General features: G+C 41.1%; 1 protein-coding gene across 1 annotated transcript; it reads right to left on the bottom strand.

Moving 5' to 3' along the window:
* Positions 1-1698: 1698 nt before the first annotated feature.
* Positions 1699-20730, bottom strand: myorg (myogenesis regulating glycosidase (putative)). The gene is made up of 2 exons (XM_063042739.1): positions 20530-20730; positions 1699-7688 (listed from the first exon to the last, which is right to left on the bottom strand). The coding sequence occupies exon 2, from the start codon at positions 7581-7583 to the stop codon at positions 5469-5471; it is 2115 nt and encodes a 704-aa protein (XP_062898809.1). The 5' UTR covers positions 7584-7688; positions 20530-20730; the 3' UTR covers positions 1699-5468.
* Positions 20731-24405: the final 3675 nt, after the last annotated feature.

Here is a 24405-nt window from a genome sequence, read left to right as displayed (position 1 = left end):
AACACAAGTTTCATTATTCATTGCAGTTCGTGTTCAGTACTACAATATCGCCACTTTCAAATAATTATGGAGAAACAGTACATTTAAGCTACTGCCATTCAATCTTTACACTCTTGTTAGTGCATTTTCAGAGAAACAACATACTCAAACACAAAGAGTTCAATATCAGGCAGAGTTAAGAGATAATTCCCTAACTATTTCACATCCTGAACATATATACAAATCACAATAACCTCCTACAAGATGGTTACAAGTAAAAATACTAGAACAGCTTATACGATTTTTGATTCTGAGTCCTTGATGTCAATCAGGGATGTAAAAGTAGCTTAATTCAAATCTTAATTTAAGAGAATCAACATAACCAAAAATTTTAAGCTCTCTGATGAAACTTAAATGATACATGAGATAATTGATCACTTAAGGTTAAGTAATATAGTTGTTATTAGTATACACCACTGCTTTTTAAAAAAAAATCGAAAAATGGTAGGTCTATGACATCATTATAACACTGAATATTCACAGTTCATGAATGAAGCTGTAAACAGGCTAAAAAGTAATTATTTAACTTCTAAACTGTCATCTCCTCAGCATACAATAGAGTGATGATAACAAGCCTCCAAGGAACCATCAATTCAACCCAGATCACAAATAACATTCTTGACACAAGGAAGTCGCCAGCACAGGAATATCAAGAACAATCTGAAGCAAGCAAAAAAACTCTTCTGTGCAACCAATGATCTGGATTTCAGAGTAGTTTGCTCAAGAGCATCACACGAAAAGTGATGGATGAAGATGTTAGCAAATCAAGGATCACTGAAAGGGAGGGTACATGAAGGAAAATATAACACCCAAAAGAAGCCACATACAAAACAATTCTGTAACGCATGTTAAACAATGAGGGCATCAGATATGACCGAGTGTCTTTTATCCAAGGGATGAATACCAAAAGAGTCGAGCAAAACCAGTAGTAAAGCAAGCAGAATGGCATGATATAAAGGCCACATGGAACAGACCACAACTAACAAAAACTCGAGGATGAACAACTTCCCAAACATTTGAAAGAGGTAAATGGTATGCTCACAAAAAAATGTATCTCAGGGTTGTATATGGTGACATATATGTACTTTGATAATAAATTTACTTGAAACTTTGATAAATGGCTCTTGAACCAGAGAGGATAAGCTCACTTACCCCAACAATGAACTGATTCCACAACCTATCAAGGACTCTACAACTCATGTTCTGGATATTTATAGCTTATTTACATATTTATACAGTTTGTTGTCTGTTGCACATTAGTTGTCCAACCATCTTTGTGTGACTTTTCATTGATTCTATTGTGTTTCTTAGTAATTATTGTGAATGCCCACAAGAAAATGAATCACAGGGTTATATATGGTGACATAAACATACTTTGATAAAACATTAACTTTGAACTTTGGTACAGAGCGAGATGATACAAACGCCAATGACTTGAAGCTGTTGCCTTGCAAGGATAAGGCTCTGTTACTGAGACACTTCATCCTGTAATTCACCCGAGTGAATATCCCAACTGTGGAGTCAGGGAAAGGAATCTTTGAAGGATATTGAAAAAAAATGTACAGTAACTCTCATTGTTCCCCCACCCCCCCAAATCCCATTATATCTGTTTTATTGATTCCATAGCAGAGGGGGCAGGTAAAAATCATAAACCTCAATCTCCACTCTGCCCCCCCCCCCCACCAAACAGAAAGGCTTCATTGCAGCCACAATGGGGTACAATAAAATCATGAAGAGGGCCAAACACTGAGTTCATGAAGCAAGCAATGGTCTTTCTGCATTTGACCAAAGCATTAAATTCAGGTGGTCATAAGCTATTCACTACAGGAGTCAGATATCAGAGGCTTAACTTCATTGAAGACTTTTATACAAATACAATTATAACAGAGAGTGATAGAATTAAGATGATTGTGTCCAAGATTCTCAAGAAAGATGACCCAGTCTCTCGAACATTACCACAGATTCTCTGACACTGGCATGGACGTGAAACTTCAGATTAGGTAGAATTAAGGTGAGTTGTCCTGTAGAGGACTTCAGTTAACATAGGGAAAATCAGATCCCCATGATCAAGCGCCAGATGTACATATACAACCATTATATCAAATCACCAGATAAGCAAAGTCCTATCAGCCCTATGTCCTACTAGAGCAGGGATTCCCAGCCTGGGGTTCATGGACACCTCAGTTAATGTAGGGGTCCGTGGCATAAAAAACGTTGGGAACCCCTGTACTAGAGGATCTAGAAATGTATCTGGGAGCGTGTATCAAACCTATCGCCATAATTACTGGGTACAACGGATAAGGAATGACTAAAGAATCGTTTACTAGTTTCAAAGCAATCAAACCGAAACCTATGGAGGAAATATTGAAAACCATGTCACCTTCAGATGTGCTTCCACATGATCCTAACAGGACTATCACAAAGGAAGCTGGGGTGGAGTTGGACAGATTAGGAAAGAAAACTGCAGGAAATTCTTTGTCTCCAAAAAGGTTATTTTACATCTGAAATGGAGACAAGAGGATTTAGGCTAACAAAGGTAGAAGACCAAATCCCATTCGCAGTACTCCAGAAACCTGTACTCCCTGAACACAGACGTTTCCTGCCAAATTGATGGAAGTAACCGAAATGATGTTGAAATGCCAAGGAACCTGAAAATGCTTAGGGAAACTAAAGCGTTCCAGAGTTGACCAATATGTTGACAAGTTAATAGTCACTCAAGCAAGATTGACATAGCAGAAGAAATCAGCTTAGAAAGGAAGAGCCAACATGGTAAACGTGCACAGAGATTATTTTATTTAGCAATGCAGCATGAAACTGGATCTTCTGGCCCAACTAACCGCATCGTCCAGCAACCCACCTATGTATTTAACCTTCGCCTAATTACAGGACAATTTACAATAACCAATTAACCAACACATCTTTTGGACTGTAGGAGTAAACCCACACTGTCACAGGGAGACTCCTTACAGATGCCACAACAGAACTCCGACTCCCCAAGTTGTATTAGCGTCGTGCTAGCCATTGTGCTACGGTGAACTAAATCACAGATCTCTAATCAAACAATACTCCAATTAAGAATTCTGATCAATTACGCAAAACAGCAACCTCAAATCACATTAATTACTATCAATGTTTACAACACAGCAACTTAATGCATATAATACCTCGGAAAATACTAGAACAATCTTATAATTGCTTTCATAACAGTTCCTCTATACTTCTAAAAAGTTTCATACAAATTTTTGTGTGTAGAAACTGACTTTTGGATTACAGTAATACAGGGTTTCTTTTAACAGATCACTTTCACAGTTGTAATTGTTTGAAATTTAAATACAAATCAGTGTAACAGGTTTACTCCCAGGGTCAACTTTATAATCAGTGGGAAGACATTATTGATGGCATTTGAGTGACACCAAAATCTTATTCCTTTGTTGTATCTACTCCCTATAATTCAAAGCAACAATTGAAATGCTGAAGGAACTCAGAAGGTCAGTCATTATATACGGAGGGAAATGAGCAGTTGACATTTAAGATTCACTTCCCTCTATAGGAGGCTGTCTGACCCACTGAGTCCCTCCAGCATCTTGTTTGTTGCTCCAAATTTCCAGCATCAGCAGAATCTCTGTGTCTCATACTTCAAGATTGTTCAATCTGAATTAAGTTATACATTTAAAGCTTATTGGGTCAAGTCAAAGTATTAAAAAAAGCAGTAAATCTCAGCTACTCTCTCTCTTTTGCCCGATATGCCACTGGTACTAAGGGTAGCAATGAAGGTCCTCCATCCGTTGCAGTGTTCACGGCCTCTTTTATCGTTTCAGTAGCTTCCAGTTACTATTGATGGTTAATTCAACTCCCCTGCCACAAATGAATCCTGAATCATCAAATCTTTACTAAACACCATAAATGGTTTGTTTCTTTGAATCACTATCCCTTTCAGCCTTTTATAATCAATCCTTTGATTGACCTTTTTGCAAATTAATCTTTACACATTATATGAGATGGAGTCAAATCAGTTTGAGTGCGGTCTAGAGAAATGTACTGCACAACTTCAGATTTTATTAAATTAAAGGCACTGTATGAATGCGATTGTACCTGAGCTATTTCAATGAAAGCCAATATTCCGCACAAGTGCAGCCAGGAAGCTTTTAAGAAAAAATCTTAAACTCTACATCTATGCTGTAAATCTCAAGGAATTCTGCAGCATAATTTGGTAGTGCAATTATTACTGAGGTGTTTAGTATCAGTGATCACAGTTCCAACGTCAGGGGTCAGGTGAAGGTGAGAAAGAATTTCTTTACTAAAAGGGTCACGAAGCTGTATTATTCTCCACTCAGAACTGTAGAGTATTTAAGACAGAGATTAACAAACTTTCAGATATTATGGAACCAATGGATATGGGGTGAAGGCAGTGAAGTGTGGTTGAGGTAAAAGATCGTGTGCAATCCTATTGAATGGCAGAGTAGGCAGATATAGCTGAATGGCTTATTTCTTATTGAAAATCAAGGGACTGTAAATGTGTGTGATTGTAAAGACCATGCATTTTTGTTACCGATTTAGCAGCCAACATAAATAAATTTTCATATATTCTCACATTTTCCAGGAATGTTTTCCTATTTAATGCCCTTCTACAATGAATGAAGATCTAGGTTTTCTGTACATCTTGCAATTATACTCTTCCCATTATCCCGATGAAGTTCAAATTAGATTCCAAAATTTTCACAGCATTCACTCTCAACCAAAGCTTTGCTTAGATTCACCTACTTTCATTTTCAGTTTCCAAAGTTACAACCCAGAATTTTACGGTAATTTCTCCTCTTTCCCAACCTATGTAACAGATCTTTTAAAATGAATTTAGAAGATACCTTACAACCCAGAAATAAATAATTTGAATTACATTTGCCACACCTTTTACCCTTTCCCAAATAGTTAATATTCCTGTATCTCCTGGATGTCGATTATTCCATGTTAAATTTTGACTTAACTGCCTATAATCTTGTTCAATACATAATATTTGATCTTTTGCTTTTTTTTAAAAAAAAGATTCAGGATTCCTTGCAATAATCAACAAAAAGAACTCTAGTTTCTCTTAAAAATTCTTATTACCTACACTACACCCATAATATTCTTAATAATATATGGATGTCTGTTTGAATTTTAAAATGAACCATTAAGCTATTTTCTATATGAAGTGTTGTGCTAAAAACAGAATTGGTTCAGAGAGGGGAAATACTAAAAACTCAGAGTATGGGGTTATTCTACATAACAGCAGTTAAGACAGACCACGCAAAGTAATAAAATATGGATGCAAATAATCCTGAAATTGTATATTATCTGAATTCAGATACAAACAGTGGATCTAAAATGCACTTGCTAGATAAACAATTGTAACTGGGCTATCTGAATTAGCCCAAATTAAAGAGAAAGTTTATTTAAATCATTCTTTTAAAATAGGCCACTTCATCAAGGCTAACCGCATAGTCTGTTAAGAGAATTGGTGTATTAGCAAAAATGTCTCCATTAAAACTTTGCCATTTACCGTCTGGAAGATAGATATCTCTTGCTTGTTTGCCCTTTTCTAGAACGGGAGCTACCATAAAGTCGTCACCGATCAGAAACTGTGTATCTATTTTGTGTACATCTTCACTATCAGGAGCTATCCACCATAGGGGCCTGATAATCGGATTACCTGTTTTAGTGGCCTCCTCCGCTAGTTGGAATAGAAGGGGCCCAATTATTCTTTCTCGGAGCTGGGTAAATTTAGCTGCAATCTTCAAAACCTCAGCATCGTATCGCCAAGGAGGGATGGAAAATTGCATGGCTGGAAGAAACGCTGATAATTCAAGCCACCGTATATAAAGCTCTTGGTCTGGAATCTCGTCAGACCCATCAGTTTTATTTGGATAGACATTTCCCCCAATCATATCAGGCAATATGAAGGGGTATCCCAAAATACTCATGGTGAGGGCAGTAGGAATGAGAGACTTCAGACCAAGTTCATAACCCCAAACAGAATCACGGTCGATCATACGAACAAAACATGGAAGCACCTGGGTCCTATATCCTATCCTCACTTCGCCCACTTTGCAGTGAGAAGCTGCTATTTCTGCATACAGTTTACTATAGATGCTGGGATCAGACAGAGGTTTCTGAGTGCTAAATTCGACAGGAAGGTAACTGGTCTCTCCTGCATCAAATTTAAAAGATACAATCCCATACTTTGATTTCATGTGCTCCAATCTTTTCTGAAGCCAATTTTTAGTCTCAGGATTGGTGAAGTCCAAGACTGCTGCAATTCCATTCCACCATTCCACAAGACCAGGAAGCCTCCCACTGGGGTCCATCACAAAATATTTACTTTCTATACCCTTAACAAAATTTGGAGAGTTATAGTTCACAAAGGGATGGACCCACAGGGTCACCTGGAATCCGTCTTCCCTAAGTTTTTGCATCATTTCCAAAGCATTTGGGAACTTCACCGAATCAAAGTCAAATTCACCATAGCTACTGGAGTATCTATCATCTATTTCAATATGACTGCAATTGAATTTGTATTTCTTAATTTTTTCTGCATAACGCAACACCTTATCCTGGTTCACTTCGGTTTTGTACATGGCCCAGGTAGACCATATGGGATACATGAACATAACTTCTGAAGGTGTGGCCTCAGGCTTTTTGAAATATCTTTTGGCCATGTATCGGTGGACAATTTTCAAATCAGAACCAGTGCAGACTTGATAACTTAGCTCTACAAATGGCTGTTGTCCTTTTGGTGCTTTAAATGGAGAATCTTTGTATCTGGCAAGCAAACAGAATGCTTCTCTATTAGAGCTATTCCAACCAATATGCAGAGGGACTGAATCACTAACTCGAATGGCTATGGACTTACTCGAGAGCCAGTATCTTTCTATAATTCCACCAAAGCCTTCACGCAATGAATACATATCAGCTGTTACGTATGGCTTTGGATCTAGTACACCTGAAAGTTTAATAGGCCAGTGCTGTGAACTAGTCTCGCCTCCTCCATACCAATGTCCACCTGCCCAATACATGCAGTGTTCAACCGTGGAGTTCAGTACCATTGTTCGCCACTTGATGTTGTAGCAAGTCATGGAATCTTTGTGCTTAAAGGTTTCAATAAAGAAATCAACTTCTTCTTTATTTGAGCGTGTGCAATTTAACCGGAGTCCAGTCTCATCTTGAAGACATGACTCAAGATCGATGGGAGCAGATTTGAAGCCCATTTCAAATAAAACCGAACTGTCAGTCTTCTTAATGACAAATCCATCCTTATAGAGCTCCAATTCTTCTACATTAAAATAGCTTAATTTTTTCAGTGATGCTGAATAATAGCACCATGCCACGACAGCTGAAATTATCAGCAATACACCAAGCAAAACAGAACAGATTAAAGGCTTAGCTTCTTTGGATTTTTTCTCCCGAGCTGTAGGTAGACTTCCTGGCACAACTTGGTACATTGCATCAATTCGTGAGTTTTCTCCTCTACCCGCCCGGTGTTGCAACTGATGATGGGAGGTATGAGGCATAAGGTTGTCATTGGGTGATCCTGAGGCTTTGATATGATGTAGCTGTTTCACAATTTGATTATCCTCAAGTCACTGCGTGAAGCCAGACAGCGATGCATAGGAATTCTAGATGACAAAAGGGGAGAAAAATATTGAATCTTTAGCCTGCTAAATACTTGACATGCAAATTCAAACAAATTTCCAACAACCTAAATTATTAAATTAAATTCCTAGAGCATTTTATTTTATTTTAGTTAAGAAAATACTCACACAAGGAATCACCTTTTGGTAAGTATGTTAGTGCTTATAGAATTTTAGCTAATGCCCATCTACTCAGGAGTCCAGGAGGATTCATTGCTGTAGATGTGTGTTGGAGTATATTGACTAGCTACATCACATGGAAACACCAATGCCCTTGAAAGGAAAAATCCTACAAAGTAGTGGATATGGCCCAATCCATCACGGGGAGAGCCCTCCTCTCCATTGAGCACATCCATCATCAGGGACCCCCACCAACCAGGACATGCTCTTTTCTCACTACTGCCATCAGGAAGACAACACAGGAGCCTCAGTACTCACACTACCAGGTTCAGGAACAGTTATTACCCCTCAACCGTCAGGTTCTTGAACCAAAAGGGATAACTTTACTTTCCCCATTACTGAAGTGTTCCCACATCCTATGGACTCACTTTCAAGGACTCTTCATCTCGTGTTCTGGATTGTTATTAATTTATTATTTCTTTTCTATTTGCGATTTATTGTCTTCTGCTGTCCAGTTGAGCGTTAAAAGCACAACAGTTCTCAGCTTTGTTTTATCAAAGCTAATTATGTTTTGAGCGAAATCAGCTATAAAATTAATTTAAGAATTACTTCAGGATTATGTGTTAAATAGGGAAGGTCAGTAATATCAGAGGCAATGCTTAAAAAATGACACTTTAAATCGGAGAACTTTGTGTGGAAAAGGTGTTTGTGAGGAGGTGGGGATCAAGATTGATGTCAGCTAAGAAAGGTGACAAAGGTTTGTTCAGAACAGTTCATCTATCTGGAGGGACACGACTAGGATCAAAGAAAAGATGTCAGATAGCCACCCAGTTTATGCCAGAACTGCACAGTTTTGGCATGATAGCAAAGACTCCAAGGGTAGCCCCACAGGTCCATAATGACTGTGGGACTGGAGGCAAGGTTAGTTAAAATAAAGACTATAAGATATAGGAGCAGAATTAGGCCACCTGACCCATCAAGTCTGCTCCACCATTTCATCATCTCACCCCTAATCTCTTACCTTCTGCCCGTAACCCTTCATGCCCTGACTAATCAAGAACCCATCAACCTATCAATAAAGAGATGTATTAAAGGACTTCAAATGTTTTTGACTCCAAAGGGGTGTGCAAAGCTTCAGGCTCTCCTTCTATGGATGCTGCCAGGTTTGAGGAGCATATCTGATATTTTCTGTTTATATTTCTTATTTCTAGCATTAGCAGTTTTTATTCTTAATCTACAGCTCCATAAACAGCAACTCAGTTTTTCCATTTCTACACAAATGGTAACGGATCTGATGGGATTTTCCAGAAGTTTTTAAAAAATTCCAACATCTATGTTAAATTTCATACTTTCTTATTGCTGTCTGCTCCATTTACATCTCTTCCAGAGAAACTGAATGTCATTAACATTCAATGAACGGCCTAAGCAAGTACTTGCATCTCAAAATGAGCCAATCACTTTATCCACTGGACTTTTCAGTTGCTTTATTCCCAGTCATGACCTCTACCGTTTCTATTGCATTTATCTCAGTTTCCTCAAAATGCAACAAAGAGTTTTCCAACTGCTGGCATGAATCATTGAAGGAGAGCAGGGCAATGTTTGCTTGGACATAAATATACACATTACTCAAGTACATTCATTATTAAAAAGCATAAAATAGATTACATATATAGAACTGTTCTCTTGAAGTAATATACTTGAGCACTATTTTAAACAGAAACTACACAAGTCTACATTAAAGCACAAGTTGGGAAAAGAACTGTGGTGATGGACTTCTATGCAGCTATCACCCTGCTCTATATGTTAATTTATCAAACTGCTCATTTCATTTAAATCAAAAGGCAGGATTCGCAATAGTCATTTCTATTTGACGAGGTTCACCTTAGTTCAGGGGTTCCCAACATGGGTACTCTTTTCCATTGCCTGGCCTGCTGAGTTCCTCCAGCATTTTGTGTGCATTGCTTGGATTTCCAGCATCTGCAGATTTTATCTTGTTTGTGATGGGATTTTAAAAAAATTTATAATACATGTGGAATGACCTAATATCTGTTTTGCATGGACTGGAATAGAACCACAATCGCATTGTCTTGAGCAATGTCAATAAAGTTCTATTCCATTGTATTCTATAGCACTGTGCACTAACAGAGGAAGGAACATAAATTTAATGTAACACACACACAAAATACTGGAGGAACTCTGCAGGTCAGGCAGCATCTATGGAAAAGTATAAACAGTCAATGTTTTGGGCTGAGACCCTTCTTCTGAGGTTACATAATGTAGCTGATGAGGTAACATTGGACAACAAATGTTTTTCAAAAGTGTTGCTTCCTCAGAAGTTTTTTATTTATGAAAGAACACTTGAAGCTGAACACAAATATAATTTCCACAGATGCTGCCTGGTCTGCTGAGTTCATCCAGCATTTTGTGTGTGTTGCTTGGATTTCACGTAGTATCACGTAGGAATTCAGAAAAACAAGAGATTATATTAACTTTTATTGAACAGACTGTGTTTAATTGCACAACGGTGCAGATGCTTTGCGTTCAACTAAGCTAAAAATACTTTGTTGATCATTTTTGTTTGTACTCAGTGTCTGAGGCTTCTCATTTAAGTGCCAGCAATAATCAGCCAGTATTGATGGATTCCAGTTGCCCTGATACCATTTCTCCATGACTGCAATATCCTGGTGAAACCTTAAACCATGCTCATCACTGACAGTGCCAAGAGTTGCAGGGAAAAAGTCTAAATGGGAATGCTAAAATGAATCTTTAGTGACAGGTTGCACTTCATGGTTCTGTATGCTTGAAGTGTATTATCAACCAGCTGTATGTAGTTTGGTGCTCTGGAGTTACAAAGAAAATTTTCAGCAACATCTTTGAATGCCTTTCATGCGATTATCTCCGTTCCCACTAGAAGATCTTCAAACTGCTTGTCATTGATGTCAGATTTGATTTGAGGACCAACAAAAATGTTTTCCTTAATCTTAGCATCAATTATTCTAGGAAATATGTCTCAAATATCGAAATTCTTCATGGAAATGTTTGAGCCTGGTGACAGCAGATGCCATCCTTGCAGTCTTCAACCCAGTAATTCTGCTTTTGCCTTTGACATACCCAAGTCTCTGACCAGGTCATTTAACTCAGATGAGGCTCACTTGACATAAAGGGCTCAAAATCTGTATCAGAATCAGGGCTCGTGCATCACGGCATCTTTGTCTGCCTCCTCTAGACTCCATGTAATGTTTTTCTAAAACCTGTCCTGCCATGCAGCATCTGCCCTGCCTAGGCATACCCAAGCATGCTTGGACAAGATAGAAAACCTTTCAGCTTACACTGTGGGCAACATTTTAATTGACTTGAATTATGAATTGAAATAACAAACAAAGGTGATTTTTTTTTTAAAAATGGTGCATGCTAGGGAAATTTCATGGTGATTTTCATGATCAATAGCCTAAAGTCCATAAGATACACCCAAAAGTATTCAGGAAGCAAAATCCTTGTTGTCTAGTGCAATCAATCGTGGCCTGCCGTGTCCTGGATGGTGTCAAGCTTTTTGAAAGATGTTGGACCGGTACTGATCCAGGCAAATGAATATTTCATCATGCTTCCAATTTACAGTACTGTGCAAAAGTCTCAGGGACATATATATAGCTAGGGTGCCTAAGAGTTTTGCTCAGTACTGTACTAATTTTACATATTGCACTATGCTGCTGTACAGAGGGGAGAGGGGAATTACGGTTGGGAAAAGGGGGAAGGAAGAGGGGACGAGGCATGAAGCACCAGAGAGACATTCTGTAATGATCAATAAACCTTTTTTTTGGTAACCAAATGACCTTGCTTCTTGTCTCAGGGCTGGGTGCATCTGCACCCGTGCCACCACTTCCCCCACCCCTGGCACTCCTTCTCTGCCACCTGTGCCGCACCCCTCCTGCGGCACTCCACCCTCACCATTCTCAACATCTTTTGCTCCCACCAGATCAACAAACCCACTCTCCGCTCCATGTTGACAAACACAGTCATAATAAATACAGCCATAGTCATAATATTATGTAAATGGACACAGTCGGGATATTCTGTGCACCACAGTTTCTGAGGAGACGTTTGATTGCATCGCAGAAGAAAAAGTTCAAAAGAAGCAAGCAGGGTCAGTTGCTTCATTCTGCGTGCCACAGTTTCCAAGGAGACGGTGGATTGTAGAGTAGGGGAGTGGGTTTAGAAGAAGCGAGCAGGGTCAGCTGTGACATTCTACACGCCACAATTCCAGATGATCTTGGGGAAAGTGCATGACTAGACACATCCCCCGCACTGCGTTTCATCTGCCACCTCTTTGTCCATTCTCCTAATCTGTCCAAATCCTTCTGCAGATTCCCTGCTTCCTCCACACTTTCTGCCCCTCTACCTATTTTGTATCATCTGCACACTTGGCCACAAAGCCATCAATTCTATCATCCATACCAATACCATATACAAGTAATGTAAAGATATTTGCCCTGCAGAATTCCACTAGTCAATTGTAGCCAACCAGAAAAGGTTGCCTTTATTCGCACTCTTTGCCTTCTGCCAGTCAGCCGGTCGTCTATTCATGTAGTACCTTTCCTGTTATACCATGGTATCCTATCTTACTTAGCAGCCGCATGTGTGGAAGCTCGTCAAAGCCCTTCCGAAAATCCAAAAAACGCACACTGACCCTCCTTTTTTCTATCTTGCTTGTTACTTCCTCAAGTAATTCCAACAGATTTGTCAGGAAAGATCTCCCCATTCAAATCCCCTCAACAGAACCTCTTTCCTTATTCTTCCTGTGATGTTGGTATCTACATAGGCCATGACAACTGGATCTTTCCCCTCGCACTCCAACTTCCTCTGCAGGTCAGGTGAGATGTCCTGAACCCAGGAAGGAGGCATGCAACACAACCTTCAGGACTCTCAATCCTTGCAAGAGAATTGACTCTATTTTCTGGACTACACTATCCCCAATTGCAACTACATCTCTCTTCTCTACCCTCATTTGAATAGCACCACAAGGCACAGTGCAATGGTAAGGTAGCTCATTCTTCCTTATCCAGCCCCCACTGTCATCTGCACAGGGAGCAAGAATCTCTAACCTGTCAGATAAGCTCAAGGGCTGATGCTCCTCCAATGCAACCCCTTGGAACCCTCTACCTGCCTCACTCACAATCACACCTTCTTGACCACAAGCCAAACTGAAGCACTTAATCTAAGGAACATGACTGGCTGCTGAAACACAGCGTCCAGATAACTCTCTCCTCTACCTGATCCATTGCAGTGTTTAAAGCTCAGATTCCAGATCATCAACTTCATGCCCGAGTTCCTCAAGCAGTCAACACTTGTAGAGGTGGTCACAAGATCCACAGTAGGATCCACCAGCTCCCATATCATACAGCTACAACGCATCACCTGATCCTGCATCCCTATTTCATTTAATTAGCTGTAATTTGGTGTCAGTTATTTAACTACTGTTCTTAACTGCTATTCACCCATGCCTCCACGCTGAAGCCTCTTGAGCCAAAGCCTCAGCTCCAAAAACTTATACTGGCCCATTCCAAAACAGTCACTGCACTTTACTCACCCTCCTATCTTTGGCTGAGTTGCCACGTACTCAGCCAATCAGACACAACTTTTTAAAAGCTGCTAGATCATTCCCTCTGCTGTTCTGGCTGCTGCATCTGGAGGAAACGAGCTTTCAACTCAATGATGGTAATGCCAAGTAAAAAGGATAGGTGGTTAGTCTTTCTTGCTGGAGATAATTACTGTCTGCCTTTTGTGGTACAAATGTAGCTTGCCACAATGTCTATGTTTCCAGATCTTACTGCTCACAGCTGCGGATGACTTAATTTATTTAGGCCTGTCCTGGGTTTGAGGATTGTGTACAAATAAGAGAAAATCTGTGGATGCTGGAAATCCAAGCAACACACACAAAATGCTGGAGAAACTCAGCAGACCAGGTAGCATCTAGGGAAAAGAGTAAACAGTCGATGTTTCGGGCCAAGGCCCTCCGTCCGCCAGTAAAAGCGGAATCTCCCAATGGCCACCCATTTTAACTTCACTTCCCATTCCTATTCAGATATGTATATCCACAGCCTCCTCCACTGTTGTAATGAGCCCACACTTGGAGGTTGGAGGAACAACACCTTATATTCCATTTGGATAGCCTCCAACCTGATGGTGTCGTGAACATCGATTTCTCAAATTTTTGGTATTGGCCCCCTCCCCCAAACAACCAACCCCGCTTCCCCATTTCCCACCCTTTTCCCTCTCTCACCTAATCTCCTCCCACTGGTGCTCCCCCCCCACCCTTTTTTCCTTACATCCATGGCCTTCTGCCTCTTTCACCAATCAACTTCCCAGATCTTTACTTCATCCCTCCCCACCCCCCAGGTTTCACCTATCACCTAATGTTTCTCACTCCCCTCCCCCAACCTTTTAAATCTACTCCTCAGCAGTTTTTCTCCAATCCTGCCGAAGGGCTTTGGCCCAAAATGCTGACTGTACTTTCTTTTTCATAGATGCTGCTTGGCCTGCTGAGTTCCTCCAGCATTTTGCATAACTCTCAGCAAGAAATTTTCCCTAAAATATTGAAGCAAAATCAATTTAAAAACGGAGTCATGTTAAATGAATCAAACTTGATTTACACTCAGCTGGTATTATTACATAGAAACATAGAAAACCTACAGCACAATACAGGCCCTTCGGCTCACAAAGTTGTGCCGAATATGTCCCTACCTTAGAAATTACTAGGCTTACCCACAGCCCTCTATTTTACTAAGCTCCATTTACCTATCCAAAAGTCTCTTAAAAGACCCTATCATATCCGCCTCCTCCACCGTTGCCGGCAGCCCATTCCACGCACTCACCACTCTCTGAGTAAAAAACTTACCCCTGACATCTCCTCTGTACCTACTCCCAAGTACCTTAAACCTGTGCCCTCTTGCGACAGCCATTTCGGCCCTGGGAGAAAGTCTCTGACTATCCACACGATCAATGCCTCTCATCATCACAGTGGTGATGATCCACATCTCCTGTGTACATACTCCCCAGCACCTTAAACCTGTGTCCTCTTGTGGCAACCATTTCAGCCCTGGGAAAATGATTTCTCTCAAGGGTATTTTTAAGAAAAATCTTGTGACCAATGTGGTTAGATGTGATGATCTGAAACTGAGAGGGGCAGCTCTGTAAATAATGAAAACTGAAATTAATGCAAATACTGAACATGCATAGAAAGTACATTCCACGACCTGCTCACTTCAGTAATGCTTTCTACATAGCTAAAAGCATTTGTAAACTTGAGATTAAAAATATCAGGGTGTGTAGGTCAGTAAAACCAAACCTTGGAAAGCACAGCCAAAACAGCTCACTGCTGGAAGCGTGAAGTGCTTTGGTCAGACAAAATGGCTGATTTTGCCCATTTGTTTGCTGATTAAGGAAGTCCCATTGTAAATTGGGGGAACACACATCAAAGTTGCTGGTGAACGCAGCAGGCCAGGCAGCATCTCTAGGAAGAGGTACAGTCGACGTTTCAGGTCGAGACCCTTCATCAGGACTAACTGAAGGAAGAGTTAGTAAGAGAAACTGAAGGGTTAGTAAGAGAGTAAATTGGGGGGACAGCTTTATCGAGCACCTCCGCTCCATCTGCCAAAAACAGAACTTCCTGGTGGCCAAACATTTTAAAGCCATTCCAACATGTCGCCCACGGCCTCCTCTTGTGCCACGATGAGGCCCATTTCAGGGTGAAGGAGCAACACTGTATATTCCGTCTGGGTAGCCTCCTGGCAGGAATATAAATTTCTCCTTCTGGTTAAAATAAATTTCCCTCCCCCTCCTCTCTTCTTCTAATCCCCACTCTGGCCTCATATCTCATCTGGCTATCACCTCCGCCTGGGTCCCCTCCTCCTTCCCTTTCTCCTTTAATCCACTTTTATCAGATTCCTTCCTCACCAGCCCTTTACCTTTCCAATTCATCTGGCTTCACCTATCAGCTATTCTCCTTCCTCTCCCCCTACTTTTTTATTCTGGCATCTTCCCCCTTCCCTTCCAGTCTTAAAGAAGGGTCTCGGCACAAAATGATGACAGTTTATTCATTTCCATAGATGCTGCCTGACCTGCTGAGTTCCTCCAGCATTTTGGGTGTATTGCTTTGGATTTCCAGCATCTGTAGAGTGTCTTGTGTTTATGATTAAGGAAGGGTTCATAAAGCAGATCCTTACAAGAGCCCCACAATCATGCCGTGGTTAGAGTGACGCTGTTACAGTTCCGGTGTTCAGAGTTCAACTCCGGCCTCCATCTGTAAGGGACTGGTACGTTCTCCCCGTGAACAGCACGAGTTTCCCCCGGGTGCTCTGATTTCCTCCCACCGTCCAAGGTGGTACTGGATAGTAGGTTAATTGGTCATTGTAAAATGTCCTGTGATTAGGCTAGGGTTAAATAGGTGGGTTACTGGGCAGTGCTGCTCGTTGGCCCAGAAGGGTCTATTTTGCACTGTATCCCTAAACAAGTAAATAAGTTAAGGAACAGAGTTAAAGAACTGTCAGAAAGTAATTCTCAGAGCTTTGGAATCACAAGGAAGATGGAACTGCTGTTCAACTGAGGCAGGACAATTTTGAGTTTTAAGTTTGATTACACATTAAAGCGATACAATTCAAAATCATTAGAGGAAGATAGAGGTTCTTCGCACCTGGATTACCTATATATTAGGTTTCAGACAATGCATTCCAAGGCTGAACACATTCAAATTGCCGTGACAGCAACATCTGAAAGAGTGGCCAAATGAGATTTAGAAGTAACATTGTAAACTCAGTCACTGCCAATTTACAGCCACTTCTGGGGTGCAAGTGCTTCCAGTAATGGAATGCAGCCACTGTAATGGTAATTAGAAGATAATCAACTCCTGGTCAACTTGATTTATGGCAAAACATACATGATTTTTTTGTAAAACCTATTTGGGAGAGTGAAAGCAGGAGATCAATCTACTGCCTCATGCAATGGAGAACTTTCACTGATCAGCACTCCTTCCACATTGTCAGAGATTCTGCAGTTGCTGGAAATCTTCTGCAACTCACACAAAATACTGAAACAAGTCAGGCAGATGGAAATTAATGCAGACAAGTGTGAGGTGTTGCACTTCAGTAGAACCAACCAGGGTAGGTCTTACACAGGAGTGCAGTAGGACAAAGGAATCTGGGAATACAGGTCCGTATAAGACGTTGGTGAGGCCCAATTTGTAGTATTGTGTGCAGTTTTGGTCACCTACCTACAGGAAAAATGTAAATAAGCTTGAAAGAAAACAGAGAAAATTTTCAAGTATGTTGCTGGGTCTGGAGGACCTGAGTTATAAGGAAAGATTGAATAGATTATGACTTTATTCCTTCGAACGTAGAAGACTGAGAGGAGATTTGATAGAGGTATTCAAAATTATGAGGGGTACAGATAGGGAAAATGCAAGCAGGCTTTTCCCACTGAAGTTGGGTGGGACCACAACTAAAGGTCTGATTAATAATGATGCCATTCGTAGCTTTGTTTATTTTACTAATTTTTCTCCAGTGTAATATTGTGGCACTCAGCATAGTTCTACATAGTGTGAGATTTTCTTTTTGTTTTAATTGGCTGGATCTAAAACTCCATGCCAACACCTGCGTCCCAAAAGCCCAAGAAAGTGGTGAGCTGCGATCCTTCTGAAGATGGGACTGCCAGAGTAGAGTTGGGTCGGATTGCCAAGATCTGGATTCAGTGTCAGTGGAGCAGCAATACATTCCCAAATCAGGATGGTGTGGGACATGGAGAGAAACTCACAGCTGACAGTGCTCCAATGTTGGCATCCCGTACTCTCCCGTTGGCAGGAGTCAGGTTCGGAAAGGCAGGCAAGTCACTGCAATGCATTTTGTTGATGGGACATGCTGCCACCCGCGTGCAATGATGGTGGAAGGAATGCACATTTAGGGTGGTCCACGGGCTACCAAAGAAACAAACTCAAACATACACAAGCGGTTATGAGTTTTCTGAGAATCACTGGAGCTGCATCAGGCAAGTGGGCAGTACTCCATCACTCTTTTGGTTCAAAGATTGTGGAAAGCTTTGGGGTATCATTGCCAAGGGAAGCCCAGTCATTTACCTGTTCTTATGTCACAGGATGTCAGTGTCTGGTCCAGTTTAGTTTTTGTTCAATGGCAACTAACTCCCTGAGGTGAAAGGCCTTGAGAGTGGATGTGGGAAGGATGTTTCCTAAGGTCAGAGCGTCTAAGACCAGAGGACACAGCCTCAGAACGGAGGGTGCCAACAGTCCCCAACAAACAATACCTTGAGTTATATTTCTCTCTTATTGAAGAGAGTCTCTGGCAGGCCTATTGTCGATTATTTATTATATAGAGATACAGTGCAGGACAGGCCTTTCTGGCCCAATAAGATACACCGCCCCACAATCCACCTATTTAACACTAGCCTAATCACAGGGCACTTTACAATGACCAATAAACTTACTAACCGATATATCTTTGGACTTTGGGAGGAAACCAGAGCACCCGGAGGAAACCCACACTGTTGTGGATAGTAGGTGCGAACCTCATACAGAGGGCATTGGAATTATACTCCAAACTCCAATGCCCCGAGCTGTAATAATGTCACGCTAACCATTACGCAACCACAGTGTCCCAATACTGTAGCAGAGTGTCACAACAACAATCTCGCACTCAACATCAGCAAAACCCAGGAATTGATTGTGGTCTTCAGGAGGAGGTAGTGGAAGTCAGGAGAACACACACCAGTCCTCACTGGAGGATAAATGGTGGAATGGGTGAGCAGCTTCAAGATCCTGGGCGTCAGCATCTCTGAGCATCCGTGCTGGGATCAAAACATTGATGGCATGCCAGCAGCTGTACTTTGTTAAGACTTTGAAGAGATTTGGCATGTAACCAAAGACTCCAGCGAATTTCTACGGATGTACCATGGAGAGCTTTCTAATTGCTTGCATCATTACAGTACGGAGGCTCCAATGCACAGGGTTGAAAGAAACTTCAGATGGTAGTAGACTCAACCAGTTCCATCACCCCTCCCCACCATCAAAAACATCTTCAAAAGGCAGTCCCTCATGCAGGCGGTATCCATCGTTAAGGACCTTCACTATTTGAGACATGCCCTCTCCTTAATACTACCAGAGAGGAGGTACAGGAGCCTAAAGCCCACACTTGATGTTTTAAGAACAGCTTCTTACCCTCTGCCATCAGATTTCTGAATGGACATGAACACTATCTCAATATTCCTCTTTCACATTAATTATAGTAACATAGTAATTTTTTAAATGTTTTACACTGCTGCCACTAAAGAACAGGTTTCCTGACATACGTCAATGATAATGAACCTGATTCTGACTGAGATGGAATTACCCAAATTGGATTTGTTCTGTCTACAGTGACTAGGTCGCTGTGGGCAATTTTTCCCACAGTGTCGGGGTAATGCCAGTGTTGTAACCACACTGCATGAGCTTGGTTAGAGCTGCAGCCTGTTCTGGATCACAAGAAATTAATCCTATGGCTGTTAAGTTTCTGGGTCCCACGGATTTCATTTTTAATCCTCAGCTCTCATCCATTGCTAATTGGGATAAATTCCTTCTGGGTGTTATGGACACTGGGCATTTGGAATATCTGGTCACCTGCTGGCCAGTTTCTTAATTTATTTTCCCAGACAAACTTAAGACAACTCCACCTTCATTACATTATAATAAAATTCACGGATCATTCAGAAATCTATGGGCAGAGGGGAAGAAGCTGTTCTTAAAATATTGAGTGTGCGTCTTCAGACTCCTGAACCTCCTCTCTTTTAAAAGTAACTAAATGAGGGCAGGTCCGGGATGGTGATGGTCCTTAATGATGGATGCCCGCCGCCAAGGGAGTCTGGAACATTACATGAACTGTCTGTAATCCAACTATGATAATCTGTTGCCCGATTAGTCCATAGAACAAAAATCCCGATTTATATAACATCGCACAGATTTCATTTCAGATCAGAGCTGGCCTTTTAGCCTATTGTCTATGTCTGATCACAGACCACTCTTTTCAGACCTATTTCCATTCACTGTCACTTTCCCGTCAACTCCCCTCCTCCTCCTCAACAACTGACGAAGGACAATTTAGAGTCGACAGTTAACTTCCACATAGCAAAGGACGAAACGGGCTTGCCCAGGGGAAATCGGGGAATGCGTAAAATCCACACAAACAGCATCCGAGGTCAGTATCGAACCCGATATGCTTGATCCGTGCGGCAGCGGCACTCACTGTAGACTGGAAGACCGGACAATTTCAAATTCTCATGAAGGGGAAGTACAGTACTTTGGACAAGTTAGAACTAGTTGCAAAATTAGAAAGACCAGACACTTTTTTTTAGTGGTGAGATGCAGGAATCATCCCAGTTTTCTAAGTAAAGGGCATCTGATTTCAGTAAATCAAGTCGTGAATTATCACTCCCCACACAAAAAAAATCGCAACCAACACCAAAAGTGACTTTCTCGCATTAAATAGTCAATAAACCCCAACTTTCTTCCCAAACCATGAGGCTATTAAAAAAACTTGTTCGTGAACTTACAGTTGAAACAGTTTAGTGGTTTTGAATTAATTTTTTAAAATGCTTCCTACATCTGTAAACAGTATAAATTTAAAATGGGCCTCTTCAGCCAGAGGGAAATTTGAAAACAAGAGTTAGAACTCACCACAGACAATAGCTCGCAGCGGCCGCGGTGCATCTAATACCCCGGCGGCAGCAAGACAACACACGGCGAAGGGGAACGGATTCACTGCTTATCACATTGAATCCAGTTCTTGCGCAGCCCTCGCCCTCGCCCCGGCCTCAACACCACCTGCAACCGCAGCTCCAGTCCGCTCACCTGCAAACACGACCTCCCGCAGGCTGCGGCGAACCAATAGAGAAGTAGAGCTGGACTTCCGACTAAACTCTAACGTACATCCGCCAAACAAGTCCAGTGTGAACTGGGACTCGTAGTTTTATAGAACCTATTTGATGCGTACGTTGAACTCTAGAGATTTTGCAGATGCTGGAAATCCAGAGCAACACACACAAAATGATGGAAAAACTCAGCAGGTCAGGCAGCATCTACGGTAATGAGTAAACAGTCCGAGACCCGAAACGTCGACTGTTTAAAAACGCAAACAACAGGAATTCTGCAGATGCTGGAAATTCAAGCAACACACATAAAAGTTTTTTTTTATTTCAAAATATACTTTATTCAAAAATAAATATATACAATAAACCATTCAATAACTTTTCATCCTTTACATACGTTTGCATTATACACAGTACATATCCGTATTTATACCACATCATTTCATTGTTGAGGGGTATACTCCCCGCCCTCCGATCCCTCCCACTCCCACGGGTGGAGAAACCTATACTGTGGTCCTTCCCCACCGGGCCCTTGCGGTGGCTGCACCAAGTTTCAGTGCGTCCCTCAGCACTTAACTCCTGCAGTCGAGAATGTGCCAGTCGGCAGCATTCTCCCACGGACATCTCCATGTGCTGGTAGATCATCAAGTTACGGGCCGACCAAATAGCATCTTTCACCGAGTTGATGATCTGCCAGCAGCACCGGACGTTGGTCTCCGTGTGTGTCCCCGGGAACAGCCCGTAGATCAGAGAGTCCTCTGTTACACATAAAAGTTGCTGATGAACGCAGCAGGCCAGGCAGCATCTCTAGGAAGAGGCGCAGTCGACGTTTCAGGCCGAGACCTTTCGTCAGGTTACGTCGACTGTTTGTTCATTTCCATATATGCTGCCTGATCTGCTGAGTTCCCCCAGCATTTTGTGATTTTTATATTTATAACTACAGCGCTCTCAGCATTGAAAATCGTGATATAGCATCTTTTTTTTCCCTCTTTCCCCTCCCTTTAATCTTTATTTAGAGAGAAAGCAATTGATTACTTATCATCAGCGAGGGTAACAGAGGAAAGCATTTACTTTTTTCATTAAGCTAAACGTTTTGTTAGCACAGATACTGATTCTAAATCTGGAAGGAGTTTTCGTTCCCCCCCCCCTTTTTTTTGTTCAGAGAGTATATGATAAGCCTGTAGGATTTCTGAATTTAATATTACTTAAAATAATTTTGCTGGATGTTTGTTAATTCTAATTTATAACAGGTTAAACCTAATACATAAATGCCAGTTATGGCTGAAGCACACTCCTGGTCAAAGAACAAGTTGACAATACTTTTTAAAATGGAAGGCCAATGTAGAGCATACGAGCAGAATTAGGGCATTTGCCCCATCGAGTCTGCTCTGCCATTCAATCATGTCTGACTCATTGTCCCTCTCAACCCCATTCTCCAGCCTTCTCCCTGTAACCTCAGATGCCCTGACAAGGGCCCAAAATTCTCACAATATTCCAAATGCAGTTGGACTAGCTTTTAAAGTCTTAGGAGTACGTCCTTGCTTTTATATTCGAGTCCTCTTGAAATGAATGCTAGCATTGCTTTGCCTTCCTTACCACCAACTCAGCCTGTGTGTTAGCCCCAAGGGAATCCTGAACTGGGTCCTTCAGCCCCTGTGCACTCTGGGAGTGGGACCCATCCAGGTTGACATGAGGGATTAGAGAGATCAGCCTGTGTGAAAATCAAAACCTAACTAAAACATACATTTGCCATAAAGTTCAAAGTACATTTATTATCAAAGTATGTATATGTTACACTGCCTTGAGATTTGTCTCCAGCCACAAAACAAAGAAACCCAAAAGAACCCATATAAAAAAAGACTGTTGAATACCCCCCCGTGTGCAGAAAGAAGAAAAACAATTCATGCCCATATAAAAGAGCCCAAATAAAATAGAAGAACTCTTATATAAAGAAGAAATCTATTGAGCACCCAATGTGCAGAGAGGAAAAAAAACCTTTTAGCAAAAAGTCACAGATTCTCTGATTTAAACCAAGGTCATTCTCAGAAGCAGCTATTCAAAACTGTCTTCCATATGAATCTTTGGGTAACCATGAAAAAATATTCAATAATAATGGGAGGACTGAACAGATTTCAATGCATATCTTTGAGCCCACATGCTGTAAACTGTGCTTTGTCTGATATTACAAGGATGGAAGAATGCAGTGAAAACTATTTTTTCTTGAGAGAAGAAAAACTAAATGACTACATATTGCTGTAAAATCACTGTTTCATTTAGTGTGGTACAGTAAAGGCAAATGTTTGTGCTTCAACTATTTGAGTATTTATCTTTTCTATCTATTTTAATTCTATTTATTTCTTCTTTACCCCCTTTCATTTGAATTTCCCATCTATCTGTGAGATTTGATTACATCCTCTGCATTTCTACAGTATGTTACGAAGAACAAAGGATAACGAGTTAAGGTTGTCTTGTATCCACTACATGCAGCACCTTGTCATGTGCTTCAGAAACACATTAAGGCAGTTACCATTCAATGAAGGAGTTTAATGAAATAACGATTTATAAGGTTGTAAGCATGCTAGGTATTTTAAACATGACAAAATTCATCAAAATAAATTAGATGAAGAAATTATTTTTTAAAATACAAATACTGGAAAACATAGAAAACCTACAGCACAATACAGGCCTTTCGGCCCACGATGCTATGCCAAACATGTATTTATTGTAGAAATTACCTAGGGTTACCCATAGCCCTCTATTTTTCTAGCTCCATGTATCTATCCAGGAGACTCTTAAAAGACTCTATTGTATCCGCCTCCACTAACGTTGCCGGCAGCCCATTCCACACACTCACCACTCTCTGCATAAAAAAGTTACCCCTGACAGCTCCTCTGTACTTACTTCCAAGCTCCTTAAAACTATGCCCTCTCATGTTAGCCATTTTTTCAGCCCTGGGAAAAAGCCTCAGACTATCCACACGATTAATGCTTCTCATCATCTTATACACCTCTAACAGGTCACCTCTCATCCTCTGTCGCTCAGACAGAGTCTGAGTCAAAAACAGAAAAAGCTGAAAATATTCAGTAGGTCATGGAAAGAGAAACAAGACCAACTCCTCAGGTCAAAAACCCTTCATTGGTGAATGAGTTGTTAGTCTGATTTTGTTGAAGAAGGGTCTTGACCCAAAACATTGTTTGTTTATTGTTTTCGAAGACGCTGCCTGACCGCTGAGTTCCTCCAGCATTTTGTGTGTGTTGCTTTTGTTTCTGTATATTTTGCTGTGTTGTGGTTAGATCACAGTAAGTGACCCTTCAAGTCAATGAAGCATTCTTAAAGACTTGTAGCTACTGCTTCAGAGCAGGGGTTCCCAACCTGGGGTCCATGAACCCCTCGCTTCATGGTATTGGTCCACAGCATAAAAAAGGGTGGGGACCCCTGCTTTATAGTAAAAAAAAAGGTGGATGTTTTATTCACAGCAAGGTCCATAAAAACAAGAAATTCTGTAGATATTGGAAATCTAAAGCAACACACACAAAATGCTGGAGGAACTCAGCAGGTCAGGCTGCATCAGTAGATGTGAGCAAACAGTTGACGTTTTGGGCTGAGACGCTTCTTCAGAACTGAAGAGAAGGGAGAAGATGCCAAATAAAGAGGTGGGGAAGGGGAAGAAGGATAGCTAAAAGGA

The sequence above is a fragment of the Mobula hypostoma genome, chromosome 3 (genome assembly GCF_963921235.1).
Source record: "Mobula hypostoma chromosome 3, sMobHyp1.1, whole genome shotgun sequence".
NCBI classification, from domain to species: Eukaryota; Metazoa; Chordata; class Chondrichthyes; order Myliobatiformes; family Myliobatidae; genus Mobula; species Mobula hypostoma.
This window is presented reverse-complemented; position numbering and strand designations above follow the sequence as displayed.